This window comes from Rhynchophorus ferrugineus, unplaced genomic scaffold (genome assembly GCF_030347505.1).
Source record: "Rhynchophorus ferrugineus isolate W39M unplaced genomic scaffold, kcgeb_rfMv2 rfM3, whole genome shotgun sequence".
NCBI classification, from domain to species: domain Eukaryota; kingdom Metazoa; phylum Arthropoda; class Insecta; order Coleoptera; family Curculionidae; genus Rhynchophorus; species Rhynchophorus ferrugineus.
The window spans coordinates 70,176,300-70,201,193 of NW_027472582.1; the positions used below are offsets into that span (position 1 = coordinate 70,176,300).

At 30.7% G+C, this 24,894-nt stretch overlaps 1 protein-coding gene across 11 annotated transcripts in view; it reads left to right on the forward strand.

The window, feature by feature from the left end:
- sdt (MAGUK p55 family member stardust) overlaps positions 1-24,894 on the forward strand; it is a 140,553-nt gene that overhangs the window by 53,942 nt on the left and 61,717 nt on the right. For 7 of the 11 annotated variants that reach the window (XR_013005004.1, XR_013005005.1, XR_013005006.1 and 4 more), the window contains 2 exons: positions 954-1,115; positions 4,552-4,731. Coding sequence is in view for 8 of the 11 variants with exons in the window: in XM_076399578.1 (XP_076255693.1) it covers positions 954-1,115; positions 4,552-4,731 (342 nt within the window). In the remaining 3 variants the exon portion in view is untranslated. The remainder of the gene's footprint in view (positions 1-953; positions 1,116-4,551; positions 4,732-24,894) is intronic. The other 4 variants (XM_076399580.1, XM_076399581.1, XM_076399585.1 and 1 more) reach the window with 1 other exon arrangement.

Sequence of the window (24,894 nt, forward strand, 5' to 3'; positions counted from 1 at the left end):
CGTCAAAACCAACTAAAATTGTTTCTTCTATTAGTAACGTATCTATTTGTTAATTTTTATTTCAATATATTTTCAGTCTTTCCATGTCGTTTCTAGTTAATGAAATAACTGCCATTTTAACTTGTCAGGTGATTTAAATGTCTATTCCTCTTTTACTCTCACTATTATAAATCTATACCGGTGTTTAGATATTACATCATCTTAAGTCCCTTCCCATTTTCATCCAATGCTGTTGTAAATGCGAACAAATCGGTCTCTCCGATCACTATATAAGTAACCATACATTTTTGATGTAGAAAATTTAACATAGCGAGTTTGATATTCCACTTTCGGTTTACAGTTAGTTGTAATCTTTTTAGAAACTAAATTCATTGCTTACTCTTTTAAGATCATTATTATGACATTTTTATAATTAAGGAGGTATGTTTAAATATGGCCTAGGGATTAATTTTAAAGGATTTACAACATATGGTGTTAGTGTGTATTAAATCGTATCGGTTTCATTTCTAACCAACTTCTTGTTGAAGATTTATTTTTCAGTTTGTATCATTGCGCGAAAAACGGGCGAAATGCTAGGAAAAGCATGACAGTATCGACCACATGTTGCAAAAAATGCGAAGTGCTATCACACCCTCTGTATTCTCCAGACCTTGCTCCTTCTGATTTATATTTGCTCCATCATATGAGCAACCCGTCTGAGCAATTCTTATGGAAATTGAGGATTGCCTCAAAAGATACATACATCTTTCGAGATGGAATCCGTAAATTGCCTGACAGAAGGGAAAAAGTAGCAGCTATCGATGGACAATACCACATACTTCACTGATTTAAAAAATCCTTTAAAATTAATTTATAGGCCTAATAAATTGTAAGTAACTAGGCCATTAGGACGTAGTTGTGTCGAATGTAGTCGTAGCGAAATTATGCAAACTATGGCTTGTTTTGTGTATTAGATCGCGAGGCGGCGCTTTAACCAGCACCACATCGGTCGTGGCTGTGCACCGGGGTGCCGCAGTGAAGCAACCATCCCGACATTCTCCGCCACTGGCCAACGACGTACGTGCGCAAACTGATATTCCTGCGTTGCTACAAAACCATTCTAGCGCACAGCCAAGGTATTTTTCTCCACCAAATGATTTTTGCTTTAATTTTTCGGAATTATTTTTTAAAAATTATGGAGCTTGACAGTGTCGAATTGTAGGAGATTACGAGCATGTGTGTAGAAGAAGCTATTGATGGTGTAAAACCTATTCAGTCAATAAGTTACTACACAAGTTCAGTATTATTATAGTAGTATTAGGTATGCATAAAAATAATCCATGATAGTAGAATGAAGAAGATAGAAGTAATGAAGATAGTACCTTTTAATTCCATTCAATTAATGAAGCTAATCAGCTGATCACTTCGATATAATTATATACCTGATTGACGACAAGTAAATTTAGATATGCTACACTTTTTATCAACATAGGTACCCATATCTTGTTCTTTCAATATCATCTTTCCACGTTAAAAAATCTTCAATCCCGCCAAATTTCAACGTTTCGCACAATTTTCCCATTCAGGATACATCTACTCAAAGTTTTTTTAACATTCGACGACATTCTGACGTCGCAAATTTAGATGACATATGTACAAAATAACTTGGAATGGACTGTAAAATATAATAAATTAACTATATAATTTAGTTCAATTTGCAAAATGAAAATAAATAATAGAGTAGATATTAACCCGGATGAAATGTTCCCAAATGTTTCTTCAGTGGTTTGACAATATTCACAACTGAATACCTTATACAAAAACAAATAACAATATACAAAACAGTATAAACAGTATATTCGAATCAATGGCTTCTTAGCCCTACTTATAAAATGAAGAATTTATTACTAAATTTGAATAATATAACAGTATAAGTAAAATAATGATAAACAGAATAATACACAATAAGGAAACTAAATAATATAAAGATGCACATTGGCTCAACTCAGAGTAGCCACTACTGGTTTTGATACGTTCTTCAGAATTGAATTAAAATGTCCATCTTTCAGTTTTTCTTGCTTCTCTTCTTTGTGGTATCTGTTATTATATTTCATTGTTAAACCCTATCGGGTTTTAATTAATTTAATTACTTAATTTTTTATTCAGATCCTTTTATGGTATATATTACAACAAAGTGAATATACCAGGACTGGGAAGTAATTTCGAGGGATCTGCAATAATTCACACTGATGTATTTTATACAGAATGCTTTTATAATTCGCTTGAGATCAAAGCCTTGTTATTAGTCTCATTTTTATATCATTTTAATCATTTTAATGGCCTAAAGTAAATAAAATAATTTATCTGTTTAAATTACCGAAAAATACTGTTGAAGGTGACTGATTATTGCACTGATAAAAATGTGTTAGTATGGACTTCTGCTGTGTACGTCTTCTTACTGATTATTGTGGTCTTATCTGAATCTTTAGATATTTTTAAAACTGTGTTCATTTAGGTCTTAATTGAATATTTTCATCTTTATAATGATAGGGGAGAGAAACAAGTAGAATGTATAATGCCTACAAATGTTTACAGAGCTTATATAGCTTACACAGAAGAACATGATCTTAATCTTATTTATAACATTTCGTTTCTATCTGACAATTGTTAGGATACTTCTCAATAGTTTTTACAATGTTGAGTAATCACTGAAATTTACAGTGCCTTTTTGTAATCTATCAGTGATTTTCAGTAATATTTCAAGTAATCATGTTTCATTTTAAAATAAAGCTCCAGTCCCCGAAAAAATGTTGTTTAATCTTCTCTTCGTACATCGATTGAAATTAATCTGGATTATGTCCCTTGAGAGCGACGATGCACACTCCGAGTTAAGATAGGAATAATCTAGATAAACCCTTTATTCAGTTGTGGTTTTGACGGTGCATACGCGCTTAAATTAAGCTGATTTCGAAGCTTTTGTTATGGTTTTATTCGTTATTACAGTCGAACAAGCGCCGTTATTATGCCATAAAGAATATCTAAAGACATTAATGGTGAGATTTATCTTAAAAAAGAACGAGTGCTGTTCAATAAGTTCTACGAAAAAAACGGAGGACAAAATAATTATTTATACACAGGGTGTTTCAAAATTTACGAAAAGTTAATAATTTTTACACTAAATCATAAAATATATGGAATAGAGGGAGAATGGAACAAGCACATTGAGCAAATGGCTGAAACAGAGATTTTCCATGATCCTATTGCATAGCTGAATTCCATTTTGTAGTCTTGAAGATGCACCTCCAATACAGGGGTGATTGTGGACCTATTGGCTCACCAGATATCGGTGACTGATTTTATGGCATGTGAGACAGCGTCTTGTTGAAACCACATATCGCTCAGATTAATATAATAAAATTTAGACTGAAAGAACTCATCTGAATCAAACAGCAACCGCAAGTGAACATGCAACAAATTCAGTGATTTACGGAGCCATTTTTGTGGGTTTAGCATCAACAATGAATCCAGTATAACTGTTCAATTACTCTCTTTATCACTGACAAAATTCACAAATTGTGACCAAAATCTTTCATTGTTTTTGAAAGATTAAATACCCTCAACCAGTCAGCTTTCAACCGTAATATTTGAGTGTAACAACAAATCTTGCTTAAACTTTGGAGCATTGTTTTTCAGCCACGGATTTCTTAAGGTAGAAACAAAAGCATTTTTATGGTAATTTTTATTTTAATATAGACTTTGGTCCTTTGATTTAAAATTACTTATTAAAAAAATAAGAAATTATGATAAGATCAATCGTGTAATTGGACATGGATTAGTTTTTCACACATCTAATATAGATAGATATATTGACCATATCGAATATTTATTGTTTTTGATTTGGTTTTGAGTTTGTGATTTGTTCTATTATTATTAGCACCATTATCAGACATAAAGCACAGTAATAGCTTCTTAGAGGTGAATACAAAACTGTGAATATGAAATGTTAATTTGTATGAAATTGTAAGGTGTGCATCCCAGGGTCAGAAATAAGCAATAAATCCAATTTAATAATCGATTTTAACACCGTTTTTTTATTACTATTCTTCTATTTACACCAGGGTTTATAGTATGTTTTACTTTTTTCTTGACTTGTCGTTTTTAAGACATACTTTAATGTAAACTAATACTCATCTATGGCCTTAACAAGTTGCATCTTAAAAACAAGACTCCCTGGTAATTATTTTCGTATTCCTTCGATTTGTAAACCTTCACCTTTTTTTGGGAAACGTTGAAATTTGTCCTTTTAGAACTCGTCTTTGTTTCTTCATGCTATCCTAAGAACTGTTATCACCGAAATTGCATGGATTCTCAATCATTTCAAGTGATTAGAAGGTTCTTATAATTTAATAGTGCTTAAATGGATTAAAGAATTTAAGATCCATGGGTTCGAGTAACTGACAGGGCCCGTGAATAAAAAAAATCAGGAAGCCACATTTTCTGCTGTAATTAGTGTTGCCGAACAATATGTTACATTGTTTAAGATAAGGTACTGATATTGACTTTGTTTCATAGGAAAGGTGACGAAAGTCCTCCGCAGACTCTGGACGTCCGAAGTTTGGGTGATCGTCGATCTTCATCGCCATTCCAGAACGGCCGCACAGAGTTGCTAATTGGTGAAGACAATAACAAATTAAAAACCACCGCAGTGGTGGAAAATAATAACAACAAGCTTAATATTGAAAACGAACAGAGGTAAGTTATATAAATGTTTGATATGATACTCTAGGACTATTTTTTTATATATTTATTGAGGATTTCTTTTGATTTTGTATTAATTAACCGGTCTTGTCGTCATGATTATTTACCTATTTTGATAGTTATCGGCTTAATATACATTGTGAGTTCAAATCGAGATCAATATATGTTTTCATTAAGATTTAACCGGATGATGATTAGTTAATAGCTGTTGGGAAATTTTATGATGATCTAGATTTCAGCGTCCATATAGTACGTTTTTTATTAATTACATATAACATTACATATAATTAGTACAATCCTGTTGTTTTATTGAATAATTAAAGGGTTGCTTTAACTTTTACTATTATAAGTTGGTTAGTAATATATATTGTGTATTACCGCAAAATTATGTCGATATAATAGGTCAATTGAAAAGTCCCCGGTCTGACACACAGATGGCGCTACTAAAATTAAATTCATATGTTTTTAGTTAGCCCTAACCCTCAAAAGATGCGTGTATAAATTTGACAGTTGTCGGATCATTATTTTGTGAATTATAGCATTTTGAGTGAAGCAACTTTTGTTATTGTGAAAAAAATGATAAAAAGGAATTTGGCGTGTTGATAAAATATTGCTTGTTGATGGGAAAAATACAGTTGAAGCAAAAACTTGGCTTGTTGACGAGTTTCCGGACACTGTCCCAGCAAAATTAACCATCAAGGATTGGTATGCTAAGTTATACGTGGTGAAATGAGCACCGAAATGTATGCAGTGGGCGCCCAAAAGGGGTTGTTACAAATGACCGTAAATTGAAATTGAATGAAATAGCAGACACTCTAAAGATATCAATTGAACGTGTACATCATATCATTCACGACTATTTGGGTATGAGAAAGCTCTGTGCAAAGTGGGTGCCGCGCGCGTTTTTGCATCGATATGTGTTAATGGCTCCATCATTTCACTCCGAAGTCTGTTGATTAAGTCATCCGAGTGGACTGCACACAATGAACCCGCTCCAAAGCGTGGGAAAACGCAACAGTCGGCTGGCAAGGTTATGGCGTCTGTATTTTGGGATGCGCATGGAATAATTTTCATTGACTATCTTGAAAAAGGAAGGACCATTAACAGCGACTATTACATAGCGTTATTGGACCGTTTGAGGGACGAAATCGCCGAAAAACGGCCGCATTTGAAGAAAAAGAAAGTGCTGCTTCATCAAGACAATGCATCGTGTCACAAGTCGGTGAAAATGATGTCAAAAATCCATGAATTAGGCTTCGAATCGCTTCCTCATCCATCGTATTCTCCAGATCTGGCCCCCAGCGACTATTTCCTGTTCTCAAATCTCAAAAGAATGCTCGCTGGGAAGACATGTTCGTCAAATGAAAAGGTGATTGCCGAAACTGAGACCTATTTCGAATCAAGGACAAATCGTACTACAAAAATGGTATCGAAAAGTTGGAGGGTCGCTATAATCAGTGTATCACACTTGAAGGGAATTATGTTGGTAAAAAAAATAATTTTGCCAAAAAAAAAAATGTGTTTTACTATGGTAGGCCGGGGACTTTTCAATTGATCTGTTAGTAGTGATTTTAATAACGTAAAATACAAAGTTATGTAAAAAAATACTACCATTATAAATTTCGATGGAAAGTCCTCAGAACTACGATCGTTAAATCAGATGAAAAATGTTCGGCGCGTTGTTTAAAATTGTAAACACGCCACACCTAGCCATTGAAATAAACTATTGTTCCTTCGGCCGTACGTATAAATACGTATGAAAGAGGCTCGATTCTGGTGAAACACACGCAAATGCCCAAGTAGAAATCATTTCAACTAACTAGACGGCCGCGATATTACAAAGCCGCATTGTCCCACCTACAATCGGCATATTATTGCTGATATTACAGCTGCAAATTCAACTTATGTAATTTTACACGGGCCAAAATGCAATACATTGAGTTTTGGCCCGCGTTTTGTCCCCGATTTGCGTTTATCTCATTTGGTGTTAATTATTATTGTCAGTTGTTCTAAATATTCCTTCAATCAAAATTAATCATCATTTGTACAAAGGTTTTTAATGAAAGTTACTTTACGGTATTGATAACAGATTTCACTAGTCATAAGTAGCGTTGGGAACTATCGACCGAAAATAGTCGAAACAGTCGCAAAACAGCCGAAACAATCAATACTCAAAAAACTAGCGACTGAAAATAGTAATTACTATTTTCAGTCAAATGTATGGTTCGACTGTTTTGTTCAATTCGTGATGTCAGACGAAGATGTAGGAACTCTTTCCTGTATAAATTGTGAGTATGGAAGGGAATAATGCCTCATAAGTGTTTTATGGTATTTTAATATGTTAATTGCTTTTTCAAATAATATATTATAATAAATATAGACAATACAATAGAACTTAAACAAAACCTAAAAACTAAAGATGTACAATAACCATAAATACTAAATTAAAATTAAACATATACCTGATCATAGAAAAAAAATCATGGTATAATTAAAAATGATCGCACAACTACTAGAGCTTTTTTAAATAAAGTAAATGCTTTATTTATTGTTGAACGGAAATATTTTTTAACAAAAATCAACAAAACAGTCAAAAGTATATTACTATATATCATTCAGAATTTTAATCTTTTTACTCTATTACTTTAACAATCTTCAAAAAATATCGTTCCAAAATGCTGCTATATTTATATATAATATAATGTTATTTACAAGAAAAGCACCAAAAAAATCATAAAACTATATAGATTACCTATAAATCTATGTAAGCATAAATTGGGTACATTTTTGTCGAGGGCGCGACTAGGACGACAGAGCCAGAACGTTAAAAATCGGTCGAATGAAACTAGCAGAACCAAAAATAGTAACTAAAAGAACACGAATAAAACAGTGGATAGTAAACAGTAACAAAATCAGTCAGACCGAAAATAACGACTGAAACAGTCGATAGTAAAAAGTAGTCAATTACTAAACAGTCGATAGTTTCCAATACTAGTCATAAGTATACAATGGTATTATTTGATACATATAATATTTTATTCTACTAAGTTACGTTCAGCCAAAACAACAGCGTTGAAGATAACTTTTTTTAACCGACTGCGAAAAAGGAGGAGGTTCTATGTTCTATAAAACAAGTGCGTAATTTATTAAGTAAATATCTAACACTAAAAAGAGAAAAATAAAATATTTCTAACAAAAAATTGAACAGATTTAAAAAGAAATAAGAAGCTCACTAAAAATTAAAAAATTATAAGTTAGATTAAAAAAAATATATATATACATAATAATCGTTGTAATAACTAAATAAAAATAAACAAAAACCTTATTTAATCTATCTACTACACGTATTTATATTCACGTATACTCCGCTGTATTCACACAATTTAGCTTAATACCTACCTAAACCTATTTATCTATTTACAATATTATTTTGATTACTACCAACTCATCAGTTTGAAGTCGGTACCGAGCACAAAAAATACAAAAATAATAATATAATTTTATGACATATACAAAAAATTAAATTACCAACAAAACAAATCTAGATTAATATAAGTGTTTCCTTCGAAATAATTGTACTAAATTATGTTTGTATTGAAAAACTACTCACTGTTTTTATATATTTCACATATATAATCTGATAGAGCTAACATCAAGCTGATTTCTATTATATTTTTCATGTTTTGAGATATTTTAGTGACCGTGTACATACTAATATTCAGTGAAACACGTTAAAGAATTTTTCAATAAAAATCGCAGCACATTAATATTTAACAGTAAAAATATTTACCTCCCTCTAACGAATTTAAAATTTATCAAAATAAGCAAAGCATTAAAATAACGTTTGCCGGTTTATAACCTCTTATCACTATTGTTTTAAAGAATTTTTAATGTTAATAGACTTTTTAACTAGAATAAAATGAGAAGGAAAATATTGTCTGATTCTAAAACGAATTTATAAATTGCGGCAGGCATTATATTAAACATCTTGATGACGTTTGTACAAAAAAACTTTGGATAAACTATTCATTAGTATGAAAATGAGACACATGGAATTCTCGCTAAATTCATTGTCATGTAGCCATATTTCTTGTTGAAAACCCATCATTTATTTATCTAGTTACCATTGTAGACAACTTCTTGATGTCTGATTGTTGTTAACTGAATGCCCTGTAGTGATACCTGTTATTATTTCCATTACTGTTTTGCTTTTCTGCAGGATATTACAATACCATGCTCTGACACTTACAGAGGCACTTCAAGTAATTTGTTCGGTACTTTCTGTTAAACATATAGAGAAAGTTTCTTGAGTCTTCTATCGTTTCACTATCTGGTTAAAGCACCACTTTACTATACACTGAATATTAAGCTTAACCTGCTTTTCAGTTCATTAAGAATCATTGATTTTTCCTGCATAATTACTAATTTTAGTTAGTTCGGAAAACTGGTTCTTAAAAATATATAAAACTCGTTCCACATTAATTAACAAATGATTAAACCACATTTGATTTTTAATAAATAAATACATACCTGTAAAATGTGTATGTACTGTATTTATTATGTAGTGATAACAGTGATGGTATAGCGATGGATGAATGAACAATATTTTCGATTTGTGGTATATCATCTATGTAAAATAGGTAAATAATTAACTCCAATACACTTGCAGTTGTACTAGGATGCCTATTTTCATTATATATTGATTGTGCTAATAATATTATTTCTCATCATGACATATATCTATAGTCAATATTAATTCATTGATGATTACTGTTTTTTTAAAATTTGGTACCAATAATTTCTTAAAAATATATGTGGACCATACATATGATAAACTAAAATAAAGATCTGAAATACAACTTATGGTTAAGTATTAAAAATCAACACGGTGGATAGTTCAAGAGTATAGAAATTATAGGTACTACCATGTCAAATTTTGAAGATTATATTGTACCGTTAAGAAAAATTTCACTATTAAGTATCGAGGCCCACATATACAGTGAAGACAGGATTCGAAATAAGCTGATGTCTTGCTGGTTAGTGTTGATGTTTTCTAATTATACGCCGACCATTTTAAATTAAAATCATAATAGCTATAATAAGTTATCCTATAAATATGTAAAGCTACATTTCCATTTTGTCATATATTCTTGCCTGCCGAGGATTTATTTTATTGTTATGTAAATTTGAAACTATTTTAACTATATTAATATAAGAAGTTATTTTTTACATATCATGTACATAATCATTATTATTACAAATACTTATTGCCCATAGGGTATATTGAAATATCTGAAAAGAAGTTGTTAAAAGATTAATCTTATTGAAAGTAAAATTAATGATGTAATTAACAACTAAAATTTTGATACTGCCTTTTTTTGTTACCTTCCACTTTTTGGAATATAATATTTGATTCCCTTGGTCCTTGCAATAATAAATCTTCCTTTCTATTCATGTGCCTAGTATAAAAGTGGCTCGGTATGGTTCAAGAGAGGGTTTAACATTCTCCAGGGCCCACTAGACAGGCGCCTTTCAAGCTAGACGTGGTTGGCGCACAATTCTTTCTCAAATGACGCCTGGGTAGAAATTATGTTTTTAATAATCAACGTAGCACATACAATTTCACAATTTGCACAAGAAGTTTCAAATCTTATCAATTGTCAGTCAATCAAAAAAAGTCTTGAAGTGAAGGACCAGGTCAGGTTTTTTTTTCATATAAATTTGGTCGCATTTAATTTCTGTAGATTATCAGTCTTGGCAACTAGATCAGGTCACTTTTTCTCCATCCGTTTTTGTAAATGCTGATAATATAAAAAAATTTGATATAATCATATCTGAAATTATTTCGTAACTCTTAAAATAATAACATAATTCTTAAATATAAAGTATACTACTTTAGATGGATAAATAACAAGTAATATTATATAAATGGAGAAATATTCAATAAAATAACAATAATATTCTTCAACATAATCGAATTTTTTAGATTATTATAAATTCCATTTCAAATATCCTTCAATAAATCAGTCAAGTCATATCTTTTTGGTTCATATTAATCATCAAGGATGGATAGATACATGGGATATATTTTTATTAATTGCATTTTACATTAGATATGCTTAGTACAATCTTAATTTCTGCGTTGTCCAGTAGTTGTATTGCTTCCATCTTGTAACCATATTTCATGTTTTAAGCCGAAATCTAGGATCACTTCGTATATCCATTTGATTCCGAGATCATCGTGCAGCTCTTCATTGGTTACGCACTGATAATTAATCGTAGAAGAACCCTATATTTGCAACCCATAGGTTCAAATTTGCTTTACGATTGACTGCTAAACCAATCTTTTTGATTTTGAAGTAAGTTATGAATATGATTTGTATATAACCAGTACAGTTGCTGAACTTACTCGGCAGGCTTAATGCCGAGGACCGTGGTTCGGAGCCCACGTTAAACAGTAGGTCCAGTCCAGATAAACCGTCGTTGGTAAAAAGCAGACTTTAGAAGATATTTAAAAATACACATCGTTCAGTTTGTATAGTCTACATCGGTAAACATTTTTTTTTCTTTTTGATGAAAATCAGTTCTTCACTGTGATAACTTTTAAGTCCTAAAATTCTTTAAAAACCTACAATTTCATGCTTTTGCCGATAATGCCGATGAAATGACGAATGAAACCACGATTTATTCTTGTTGTTTTGTACGAACTACAGACAAGAATTAGAATTAACATATTTATCGTAATATTCAAAGTTTTTTAAACATTTTTCGTATGACCCCTTTTTTATGAAAATAATTTCTTTACTGTGAAAACCTGAGAACTAAATTATCTTTTGTAAAACCTACAATTTCATACTTTTACCATATAATATTTGTCTGTTTTAGTCATTTGATAATACTGATGAAATGGTGAATGAGATCACCGATTTATTCAGTATATTTTGTAGGAACTACAGACAAGATTTATAATCATTTGTCGTAATATCGAAACTATTTTTTTAGAAAAAATAGATGTTTACTTTTCTAGACTTGCTAATATTATTATTTTGTTTCTTTTTGCTCATTTAAGCATATTTATAAAATGGTGAATGAGCTCACTATATAAATATAGTAGCAAGTATCACTAAAATTAAATAGTGACGTCGTAAAACTAGTAAAAACTAAACTTGCTTTAAAAATAGTGGGATCATATTTGTTCACCAACTATGTGAATTGCGTAAATTATTAAATATTTACTCGAATTTTAACATTTATGTTCGGTTATCGACTGACGATATAATCACTCCCTAATTTACCTGCAACGCCGTATTATTTTACATCCCCAAGTCCTCCGTCGACACATTTAGAAAATCGATAACTACGTACTTCGTACACGTTGAAAAAAGCGGAAATACGAAGACCTAAAAGAAACGTTTACCCATAAAGACATTGTAATTTATGACGGTCGATGATAACAAGACGTGAAGATTGTTTTATGGGCGTTTATTTATTACTTACCCGTTCATTGTCAGCATTGCTGGTTGGAATTATCGCGGAATTTGCAAAGGTTGCATCGATTAATATTCGAGATCTGGAATAGACGTCTAAATCGTTCGTCTCAGACTATAAACATATGTTTGATTATCGTATATTTGTCAACACATGCAAAGGTACGTTTTATTCTAAGATAATCTACAAAAACGTACTGAATTTATTGGTTTTATTTTCTACTCCATCGTAATTTTGACAATAATATTTAGGTTAGCATATAAAAAAAGTTTCATTAAATAGAACTGTAGATATTATTCATTATCATTGTGTACAATGACTAATACAGTGTGCATTCATATTTTTAAGATATAGTAATAGTAATAGCCAGACCTCAACATAACTGAAGCGTTGAGGGTAGTTTTAGAGCAAGGAATGAGAAGTAGAGTTTCTTCTCCAAAATCAATGAAATAATTAGAGGATGTTTTGGTGCAAGAATGGGACGACATTCTGGTGGAAACTATTCAAACATTTTACAAATCAATTCTGCGTAGAATTGCATTGCATTGCATTTCTATATGTCTGGTGTTCATATTATTTTGTCTCTATTATCTATTATCTCCTGTAGGTGCAAGTGTATTACTACATCTACTTCAAATATTTATTTAACAATGGTACCAATATTTAGAATGTCGATCAGCCAAATTTGCTCAACACAAAGAACAATTTCAAACCAAAACGCTCAACAAAATTCTAACCTCCAATAAAGAAATGTACAACAGCGCCCTCAAAGATACTCTGCATCATACATAGTAATAATAACGCATCACACAGTCTTGGAATACTGAAGGACGAACAAAATAAACATCCATTCAAACAAGATTTTTTTAGCATTAGTATAAGTATTTGATGATGATTCAATAAGTGATTTCCTGTATAAACTCATAAACTAGTATTATACTTAATTTAATTGCTATACTGCGAACTATTCTATGTCTATTAATCAGGTCCAATGGTAGTAAACATTTTAACCCACGCACTTCACCGGCATCGCTCACATTTTATTCTTTGGCGAGTGAATTCGGGTATACTGACACTCTTTCGGAGTACTTCAGAGTGGCATTGTGGGTCACATTCGTTATAACCTCAAAAGTGTTTGAGAAACTGTATATAAAGAGGCTCGATTGTATAAGAAGAAAGAAAGATTATTCCAGAACACCAATTTGGGTTTAGCAATAAGCATGGAACAATTGAACAAGTGCAGATACTTGTTAACCAAATAAATATGTACTTAAACGTCAAAATATATTGTTCAGCTTCGTTCCTAGACATATCTTAGCTCTTTAATAAAGTATGCCATACGAGATTGCAGGTTAAATTAAAGAAACTTCTGCCTCATCTGGATTATGAGCTACTAAAATCTTACCTCACAGATAGGCATACCGAATTACATGCAATATATTATTGGGTCCAGTACTATATTTTCTGTACACAGCTGATCTACCTATAGGAAAAATAACCACTGTGGCAACATACGCAGACGACACGGTAGTCTTAGTCTCTCATAAAGTTCCACCCTCAATTAACCTACAAACACACATAAATCAAATACAAATGTGGCTGAACAGTAGCAGATGCTAAATATCTTGGTATGCACCTAGATCGACACCTAACTTGGTAGCAGCACATTCTCGCCAAATGGAAACAACTAGGACTTAAACTCTACCAAATGTATTGGCTTATCGGTTGTAAATCCAAGTTATCATTCGATAACAAGACATTATTGTATAAATCTATACTCAAGACTATTTGGTCATATGGAAGTCAGATACAATATCCATCATACAACGGTTTCAAAATAAAGTGTTGAGTGCCATTGTCGATGCTCCGTACTATGTTTCAAATGAAGTGATACAACGCGATATTCCTCTAGAACCAATAACGAGTGTAATTGAACGTGATTGTGTGAAGTACTTCGAAAGAGTGTCAGCTAATCAGCTAGATATGCGAAGTGACAGTGAAGTGCGTAGACTAAAACGTCTAACACCATCCGATCTGATTATTGGACATATATAGACTTTAGAATAAGCTTTAAAGTAAGACTAAATAATTAAAATAGTAATAGGTCAATTGAAAAGTCCCCGGTCTGACACATAGATGGCGATACTAGAATTAAATCTATATGTTTTTTAGTTAGCCCTAACCTTCAAAATATTCCTGTCGGATCATTAGTTTGTGAATTTTAGCATTTAAAAAAAATGTGTTTTACTATGGTAGGCCGAGGACCTTTCAATTGACTTGTTATGTTGTATAGGATATCACTTATTGAAGTTATTTTCTACATGTCTTTTTTCACAAATTGACAATTTGATTGACCAATATGTGAACTCGCTCTATTGTTGTTCCATGTTTGTTGCGGAAACTAAATTAATATTCTGGAATAATATTTATTTCTTCTGTGATTAGTTTAAATCTATTGATGTATACAGTCTCAAAAATTTCAAATATCACAGGTAACAGGCTTAGGAGGACGATAGGACGATAGGAGGAGACGTCTCCTGATTTTTTTCGTGGTTTGAATATCATAACGATTGGAACCACTTTCCAAGTTCTAGGGTAGTAATTTGGACATAACATTATTAACTTGAAACATTTTTCTGAGAGTTCTTGTAAGATTCTTCCAGTTATTAGATCAAATCCGGGACATTTTTAAGCATTCACTTCATTCATTATTGTTCGTTTTACTTCTTTAACAGTAAATTTTAAAAAGGCATTTTTTTCCTACGCCAAATAATATTCTTTCTCTGGATATTCTAAGATTTTTAGACAATTAGTCAGAGAATATTGGTAGACGCCATCGAACGGAAATGTAATTGAAAAAAAAATGCTATTGTCAGTTGCAAAAGTTGCATTCGATCGATGCTGTCGTCGATATCGTGACATTTCAACTCGCCGCGGTACGTGTGTCGAAGTTTAATAACGAAAGCGACAGCGTATGACTAACTCTAACAATGTACGGACACTTTTATACGGCCATCATTGTGTGCAGATAAGCATACACACGCACACATACACAGGAAGACGATTGGGCTTGGTAAGAATGCCGAATGAAGCTCGTCATATTCTTTTCGTTTTTAAATTTGTACATTATAATTTCAAATCCGAACAATACCGTGGCTCATGTTGGGCGTTCACGATTTTTAGGCAACCAGTACTGATTAATCTTAGGCTTCTCAGTGCTCGGTTATATACCATTTGATGAGATTCATTAAGAGGCAACGATTTTTCGTAGCATCGATGTTTAATCTCTTATACGAAGGTGAAGCTACAATTCTTGTGAAAAGAACAATTTAATCTATTATAAAAACAAATATTTATGATATTTTTTGAATGTATTAATATATTTTTACTAGCCGTTGACGACTAACTGACAATGTGTCTCTATAGTGACACATTGTTGGTATATCTGGTATATCACCACACAACTACACAAGATCACGCGGTTTGGTCTAGGGATGGCGAAAAAATATCGATATTTTTGGTTGATATTTTTTGACCGATATATCGACATATCGATATTTTATTTTAAAAAATGAAATACATTTCTTAAACATCATAAAAAACCACTTAATTATTATTTATAAACTGTTTAAATTATTATTTAATTTTAAAAGTTTTTGTGTACTTAATTGTAAGGGTTTATTATATATATATTTGCAGAAAATATCGATTTTTTTTTCTCCGGTATATCGATATTTTTCAATGTTTCAGTTGGAATAGAAATTTCAGTCACTACTCGCAGAACAACCCTATAACTGTATTACATAGGTTCATATAGGTTTTGGTATTTGCTTGTGTAACAGCAGAAGCCATACATTTTTTTGTATTCCAATTCGAATTATTTTCTTTTCGTTTTCATGAAGATTAACTTAAGTATTGTTACTGTATGGGGATATAATGTTAATCATATTTATTGGTATATTAACAATTTGGTTGTAGGTGAATTCTATATGCACAGATTTACTTTTGTTGGCACTTCCCTATGCCTGGGTCCTGGTACCTGGGTTTTTTATATTATTTTATATTATATATATATATATATATATATATATATATATATATATATATATATATATATATATTATATTATACCCATCAATTATTATTACAACTACATGGTGCTTAGGTAAATATCGTAAATCGTCATTAAAAACACTGTTGATATACAGAAATTGTTGTCTTTAAACTTGCTTTGAACGTTATACAAATTCATTTAGCCATCACTTGTTTTGGCCAATAGCACATAACATGGCATGCAGACAATACATCTTTAAAAGAACAAAAATAGACTATAAACAATATAACAACAATAGGGTTTGTTATAAATATTTTATTTTTTTCTTTTTAATGTTAGATATTTACTCAATAAATTGCTCAGTTATTTTATTAAGTATCACAATGGGCAGGTGTAAGTGAAAGTAAAAGTAAAAGTGCAGCCCGTACGAGGAAAAATAGGAATAAAGGAACAATGATTGAAAATAAGGAACGATTCAGGCCCTGGGGTCCGCTATCTAGCGTATGTGATTTGACAAATGTTCTAACCGAACTAGAACAACAAAAAGTCGTTGAACATTGTACGTTCCTTTGAAATTTGCGGCTTTCCCTCGATTTCCCCGGATTCCACCATTAGATCTTGAACTTAGCACCAATGAGACCACCTCGGACCTGCAGTCTTTCGAAAATTCGAAAAATTTTTTTTCAAAATCGGTCCATAAGTGACGGAGAGATAGACATAGAACCTCCTTTTTTGATGTCAGTTAAAAATAGCGATTGTATTGATACAATAAAGAACAATGAATATTTCTGACAGCAAAAATTAGTTATTTTAATAAAAAAATCGATATCTTTAATTATATTTTACCATTAAAACTTGGATCAATTTAATTCTAATAATCGATTCTAATAAAGTAAGGATTACAATAAAAGAAAAATTGATTAAAGGCAAGTTAATTTAATCGTAAATTAATTGGTTTTTGCTACGTGCATTTTTTAAATGTTCGATATTATATTATAATGGTTGTATAATGTTTTAATTCTTGGAAATCTTACTAATTTTTATTTTATGTTCATATTAAAATACGTAGTTTATGTTCGATGAGGTCGAGATTACCACGTAAACTGATATAAGCTATTAGTCCTGTTATATTAGTAGAAAAAATATCAAAATGCCAAATTAAAGGTCAGCACTTAACACCTATAACAGAGATTTTTGATTTGTATAGTTTCGTGGGTTAGAAAGAGAGGAGAGGGTTAGTTACGCCTGTATAAAATCATTTAAATGACTTCATGGAATCTAATATCTGATGAGTAAAATCTGGCTCTCAAGACATTTTGCGAAAGATTTAGATTTTATATCTTTTATTGTTATATATTGTTAAACACATCAGTGTCTGCTTGAAAATCATTACCCATTATATCAGTTGATAACAGGTCAATTGAAGTCTCCGGCCTGACACATAGATGGCGCTACTAGAATTAAATCTATATGTTTTTTAGTTAGCCCTAACCCTCAAAAGATGCGTGTATAAATTTGGCACCTGTCGGTTTATTAGTTTGTGATTTGTAGCATTTTGAGTGAAGTAACTTTTGTTTTTGTGAAACAAATTAATAAAAAGGAATTTCGTGTTGATTAAATATTGCTTTTTTATGGGAAAAAATACAGTTCAAAATTTGGCTTGATGCCGAGTTTCCGGACACTGCCTCAGGAAAAGCAACCATCAAGGATTGGTATGCTAAGTTTAGACATGGTGAAATGAGCACCGCAGATGGTGAACGGGTGGACGTCCAAAAGAGGTTGGAGTGTCGCTATAATCAGTTTATTACCCTTGAAGGGAATTATGTTGAATAAAAAAACTAATTTTACCAAAAAAACGTGTTTTACTATGGTAGACCGGGGACTTTTCAATTGACCTGTTAATTACGCATCTATAAAATTATTTAAATGACTTCTAATGGAATCTAATTTTTGCTGTGCCAAATCTGGTGCTCAGGGTAATTTGCGAAATATTTATATGAAATTGTTAAACACATCAGCTTTTTCTTGAGAATCATTACCCAGTTAATATTCCGGGCTTCAGAATGGACTACTTTATAATTCCTAATCCATAATATCCGTGACACAGTAAGGGACACATTGAAGGACTTATATCGAAATCATATGAGAATCTTAACATCATTAAGCGCCTATCAAATAGGAAACTAGATTTGGATAATCAGGTCCAAACATTTTGATTTTCATAATTCTTTTTAGTAACTTTCTACTTTATTATCTTGGCGGTTACCTCCAAATCTACTGTTAATCGGAGTGACTGTCTTGATTTTTATGGCCACTGTTAGAGAATTTATATTATGGTCAACTATGTCTTTGATATAATGGTGTAATAACCATATGAATTAGTTTTAAAGGATTTTTTAAAATAAATTTGAAGCTTTCTTGTGAAAAATCGGTACAATGTATTTTATTTAAAGTATTGTTCATCGACAGTCGCTATTTTCCCCCATCTTTCAAGCAATTTATGGATTCCATCTCGAAAGAACGATGTATCTTTTGGGACTATTCACGAATCGATCTATTTTTGGTACCTTCTTGGTCTTCTTGATAGTTTTGGTATATTAAGAACTGAAACGCTGCTTAGACAGGTCATGGCTCATGTGAAGTAGTAACCAGAAGGAGCAAGGTCCGGAGAATACGGCGGGTAGGGTAGCACTTCCCATTTTAATGTTTCCAAGTATTTTTTCACCGATTTTGCAACATGTAGTCGAGCGTTGTCATACTGAAGAATAACACTGTTGTGTACTTGCCCGTATTCCGGCAGTACACGTACTTTCGCACAGTACCCAGCTCAACTCAATAGTAGTAGATTGCAATATATTGATGGTTTCATCGAGTTACCTCTTCACATCTTTTTGGCTGTCCAGAACGCTGTTTGTCTTTGGCGTCAAAATTACTACATTATTTTCCTTCCGCCTTCTTCTTTAAATTGAAGTAAAAAGTAGAACTCGCAGATGTCATTTACTTGGTACAAACTCAGACATTTTCAGTGGGTGAGACTTCAACATGAAGTTGGTTACACTAACACCATGTATTTTAAATCCTTTAAAATTAAAATTAATTATAGGCTGTACATATAATGCTTTTAAGAAAATATCTATCGAACTATTCTTGGAATATAACAACCATAATGGACTGCAAAAAATAATTACAGGAACATTTTCAATACCATTATCAAAAAACCTGCAATCAACATTGATATCATCGCCTATTATTTTCCCAAACCTGTGAATATTTACTGTGTCTAAATATAGTTTTTAGGGCATATCTAGGAAGATAATAAACTATTAAGTGCCATCATCCTAGCTGTAGTTTCTACTTTTATGGAAACAGATTTTAATTGTGCATAATGTTTTATTGAATGGTTAATAATGACCTTTCAATATTAGCGACGTCTAGTTTAACTACATTTAAAACGTTTAGTAATTTTTAAAATAATTTCGAACCTAACTTAAGTACATAATAATCCAGGCGAGTGGCATTAATATGGGACATATCAAAGTAATATATTCACATTTAAACTAACGCTAATTACGCGACAGTGATTTGTTGTTAATTGGTTGCTAAATTAACGAGCAAAATATACAAATTAAAGATGATTAAATTCGTTCATTATTTTGTCTCTGTTTATCATTATTTTGTAACGATTTCCTTAGATAATTTATAAAATATATCAGATATAAATCATTATGTTGGTCGTTAATGTTTTTTTTTGTAAGGCTCTGAATCGTCTTTGAGGAAACAGAAAAGATTGAGAATAATAAAGGTAATTCTATATCCGCCCATTTTTTTTTCCTACAGGTAGGTATTTCGGTGATTTTCGTAAATTGCCGGGTAGGTAGTGACGGAATAACGACAAAGATTAATATTTTTTGTTGTACATGTATATATTTTGTGTTTATATCGCGTAAATAGTTATAAAATTATAATTGGTTGTCAATAATTTTAAAATGTTTTATGTTTGCAATAAGCCGAATTGTCCTCCTACTGTTGCGATAGCCGCGGGTTCGAATCCTGCTAGGACATGACAGTAAATTTATGTTTGTGATTGTCCTAGGCAAGAGTGTAAAATCCAACAACGAAAATGATCCCAGTCACGCCAGTAACCTGGCTGGGTAAAACCGGATGTCTTTTGGGATGATTTCTAAAGTTGGTCACTCGCCAGTCGGTAGGCTTAATGCTGAGAACTGTGGTTCGGAACCCACGTTAAACTTTAGACCCAATCCAGATAAACCCATAGTTGGTAAAAGGGTTGGTAATACGTATGCGACACATTATTTAATATATTTTGTTCTTCATTTCATTATCTTGGATGAATACAGTGCCCTTTATGGTACTCCTGCTTTAATTTCTTTCTCTCTGAGGTGTAATTGTTTTAGAGTTCAGTTTATTAGCTCGATGAGATTTTCTGAAGCTGGTGAATGAGCCCCTCATATCAAATTATTAATATAACAATTATAGATTGAGATTAGTACCCTATTGGCATAGTGTAATTGAACTTTTTTTAAATTAAATTTTGTTTCAGATCTATTATATTTTAGTCTATTATAGCAACAAAACGTTATAATTGTATAATAATTCTTTGTTAATTAAATAGTTGCATAATATTATAAATGAATCATACAATTTCAAAACTGCACTGACTTATTATGTATTATTCTATAAGAGACTTTTTCTGAAAACAGTACTTCAAATTCTGCTGTATCATTTATTTTTGTTCCATCCAATTGTGGCGTAGATTTCATTAAAACCCGTTTTTTCGAATGTATTTTTGCTTAATATTTCTTATTCAAACTTAATGAAAGAAAATTTAAGTACACGTACACGTATTACTGATACTACCCCAAAACATTAATTAATTATAGATGATTAATATTCTTGTGCATTGCTGGTTCAGTTTCTTTGGATTTTAAAACTAACTAGAAAAACCCATAAATCCTTTCTTGACTTCATGATTCCTAGAAGAATGTGAGACTGATGCTAGATGAATTTGGGATTGTAATTAAGGTTGAAGAATATAAAACTGATAGTGGTAACTATTATATATTTATATACTCTTATTAATTAAAGCGCTTTAGTGTGATATCCTTCTTCAAGTCTTTGGGGTTGTCTTCACTTCCATTTTAATTACGATGGAGTTCTAAACTGTCGATTTATTTAAATAAAAGTCGCTCGCAGTGCGGTTTCGCAAAATCCCTTCGACAACTAGCACAAAAAAGGCGACTTTTGAGCCGTCCCTGCAAAAGATACGCTCCAGCAACCAGGGGAATTGTAAAAATGCTTCTTCTTACCTTTACCTGACCACGTAGACCAAACAAATACCCTACCTGAGCCAGAAGAATGCCCTCAGAAATTTTCTGTCCCGCTGGAAGCAAGTATCGAGTCCGCCGACCAGTCGCCGCTATCGCTCGTCGTAACGCAACCATCAAAACTGCCTTCCTTTGTACCTGTCCGTTACACCCACTTGTTCTCAGTTCTCAAAAGAACCGTGGTTCGGCCCAAGTCAGTTTTGTTGGGTACTAAGAGAATGCGTGTTAAGAAGACTTTAATACTTGTGGAATGCCGTCGGTTATATTTTGGTGCGGTGAGGTTTTTTTAACGGATATTTTCGCGTCTTACGCCCAGTGATAACGATTGTGCGAACTATTGAGTTTATCGATACTAAATCAGGAATAGGAGACGGCACGTTGCAGGACTTTAAAGATGGTGCTCGAAGTTTCCTTTGGCAGCAAGATGAAAATCTTGAAATATTATTGGTAACCGTTTTTCGTATATGACATTCACACATACAAGAACCGTTTTCATTTTAATGTTGATCCTGATTTCATCTACTATAGTTAATTGGTACATATTTGTACAAAAATTATGTTAATTATGCAGCATCGCTTTTAGACTAAAATATATTAATACATATAAATTATGCTCAAATAATAGTATATATCTTTTTTGGTTTGATATAATCAGGTGTATGTATTTTTTATTTCAAATATTTTTTATGTTTGAACAATTGGATCTATTAATAACCGTCAGAATTCTTTTTAAATGGTTCTTAATATTTGTTTGTTTTATACGTTGTAGTAACAATGGTTAGTTATTACTTTATTACTTTGGTGGAAGTTTAGAAATTCTACTATAATTAATTGATCAATGATTAAATCTGATCTACTATAATTAATTGGTCCTTACTTATGTTTATATAAAAAGATATAAAAATTATGTCAATAATATAGCATGGCTTTTAGACCAAAATTTATTAAAACATAAATTATGCTCTAATAATAGTATATATCTTTTTTGGTTTGATACAATCAGGTGTATGTATTTTTTATTTCAAATATTTTTTATTTTTGAACAGGTGGATCTATTAATAACCGTCAAAAGAATTCTTTTTAAATGGTTCTTAATATTTGTTTGTTTTATACGTTATAATAACAATGCTTACTTATTACTTTATTACTTTGGTGGAAGTTTAGAAATTCTACTCTAATTAATTGATCAATGATTAAATCTGATCTACTATAATTAATTGGTCCTTACTTATGTTTATATAAAAACATATAAAAATGATATCAATAATATAGCATGGCTTTTAGACCAAAATTTATTAAAACATAAATTATGCTCAAATAATAGTATATATCTTTTTTGGTTTGATACAATCAGGTGTATGTATTTTTTATTTCAAATATTTTTTATTTTTGAACAGGTGGATCTATTAATAACCGTCAAAAGAATTCTTTTTAAATGGTTCTTAATATTTGTTTGTTTTATACGTTATAATAACAATGGTTACTTATTACTTTATTACTTTGGTGGAAGTTTAGAAATTCTACTATAATTAATTGATCAATGATTAAATCTGATCTACTATAATTAATTGGTCCTTACTTATGTTTATATAAAAACATATAAAAATTATGTCAATAATATAGCATGACTTTTAGACCAAAATTTATTAAAACATAAATTCTGCTCAAATAATAGTATATATCTTTTTTGGTTTGATACAATCATGTGTATGTATTTTTTATTTCAAATGTTATTTATGTTTGGACAGGTGGATCTATTAATAACCGTCAAAAGAATTCTTTTTAAATGGTTCTTAATATTTGTTTGTTTTATACGTTGTAGTAACAATGGTTACTTATTACTTTATTACTTTGGTGGAAGTTTAGAAATTCTACTATAATTAATTGATCAATGATTAAATCTGATCTACTATAATCGATTGGTCCTTATTTATGTTTATATAAAAACATGTAAAAATTATGTCAATAATATACCATGGCTTTTAGACCAAAATTTATTAATACAAATAAATTGTATATATCGTTTTTGGTTTGATACACTCAGGTGTATGTATTTTTTATTAACATATTGGTTTATTAATAACAGCCAAAATAATTATTTTTATTAGTTCTTAATATTGGTTTATTTTAAAAGTAAAACAAAAACATTGCTAACCATTAAAACAGTGGTTATTAAAACATGAAGATTGATTTAAAAACAAATGTATAACTGGAAATGTATAACTTAAAAATGTTTAGTAAACTTTGCTAGAAAAATTCTAATGTATGTATATTTGATATAATAATAATGTTAGTGATGTTATATGAGGTTTCCAACAATTTTTCAAAAAACAACAAATAACAATGTTTCTACGATTATTTATCGTTGATTTTTTATATATTATCAATGTAATAGATACTTGGTAATTGTATTATATTTTATTATTATGATACAAGTCTGTGTATTTATCCTTTTATTCCAAATGTTTGTTTTTAAACGTACGTATTATTAACATCGTTCAGAATTTATCTGAAATGCTTTGAATATTTATTTATTTTGAAAGTTTTTAGTTGTTAATTAGAATAGCTAACATTGTTTATCTGGTAAAACAGTCGTGGGCTGCTGGACTAATATTGCAGGACATTAAAAATAGTACCCTAAATTTCAAACTATTTAAATTAAAAATGTTATAAAATTTATGAAAACTGATTTTGGTTAGAGCTGTATTTATTTATTTTTGTATACATGTATGTATTTCAATTAACAATTATATTGATACTATACTATGACTTTTAGAGCATACATAATTGGTGTTTAAGAATTATAATATTTATAAATTATACCTTGATCTAATTTCATATATTTGAATTTTTTAAAACATACCAGGACAGTGATTATAGAAATATAAAAATATTGTTTTTAGCTGTTTTTAAGTATTACATCATTTTATATATATATATATATATTCATTAGTATTGGATTGAAATTATTGTTCATTTAAAGTAACTTCTTTATTCGTTTAAAAAGTTGTAATATTTTCTTATAGGTTTTATAGTTTTTTATTTGGTATAATTGTAATTTTTACATAACTTATTTATACTATTACTAAATGTATAGTTATTCTAATTTTAGTTAAAATTTAAATTTATTTAATATTTTTATATGTAAGATTATTTATTAATTTTGAGTGATCTTTTTATAAATATGAATCTTTATTTTATGGATCATTAGGTAGATTGTTATTTTCCAAAATACCTTTTATTGATATTAACTTATATTTTGTTGAAAAC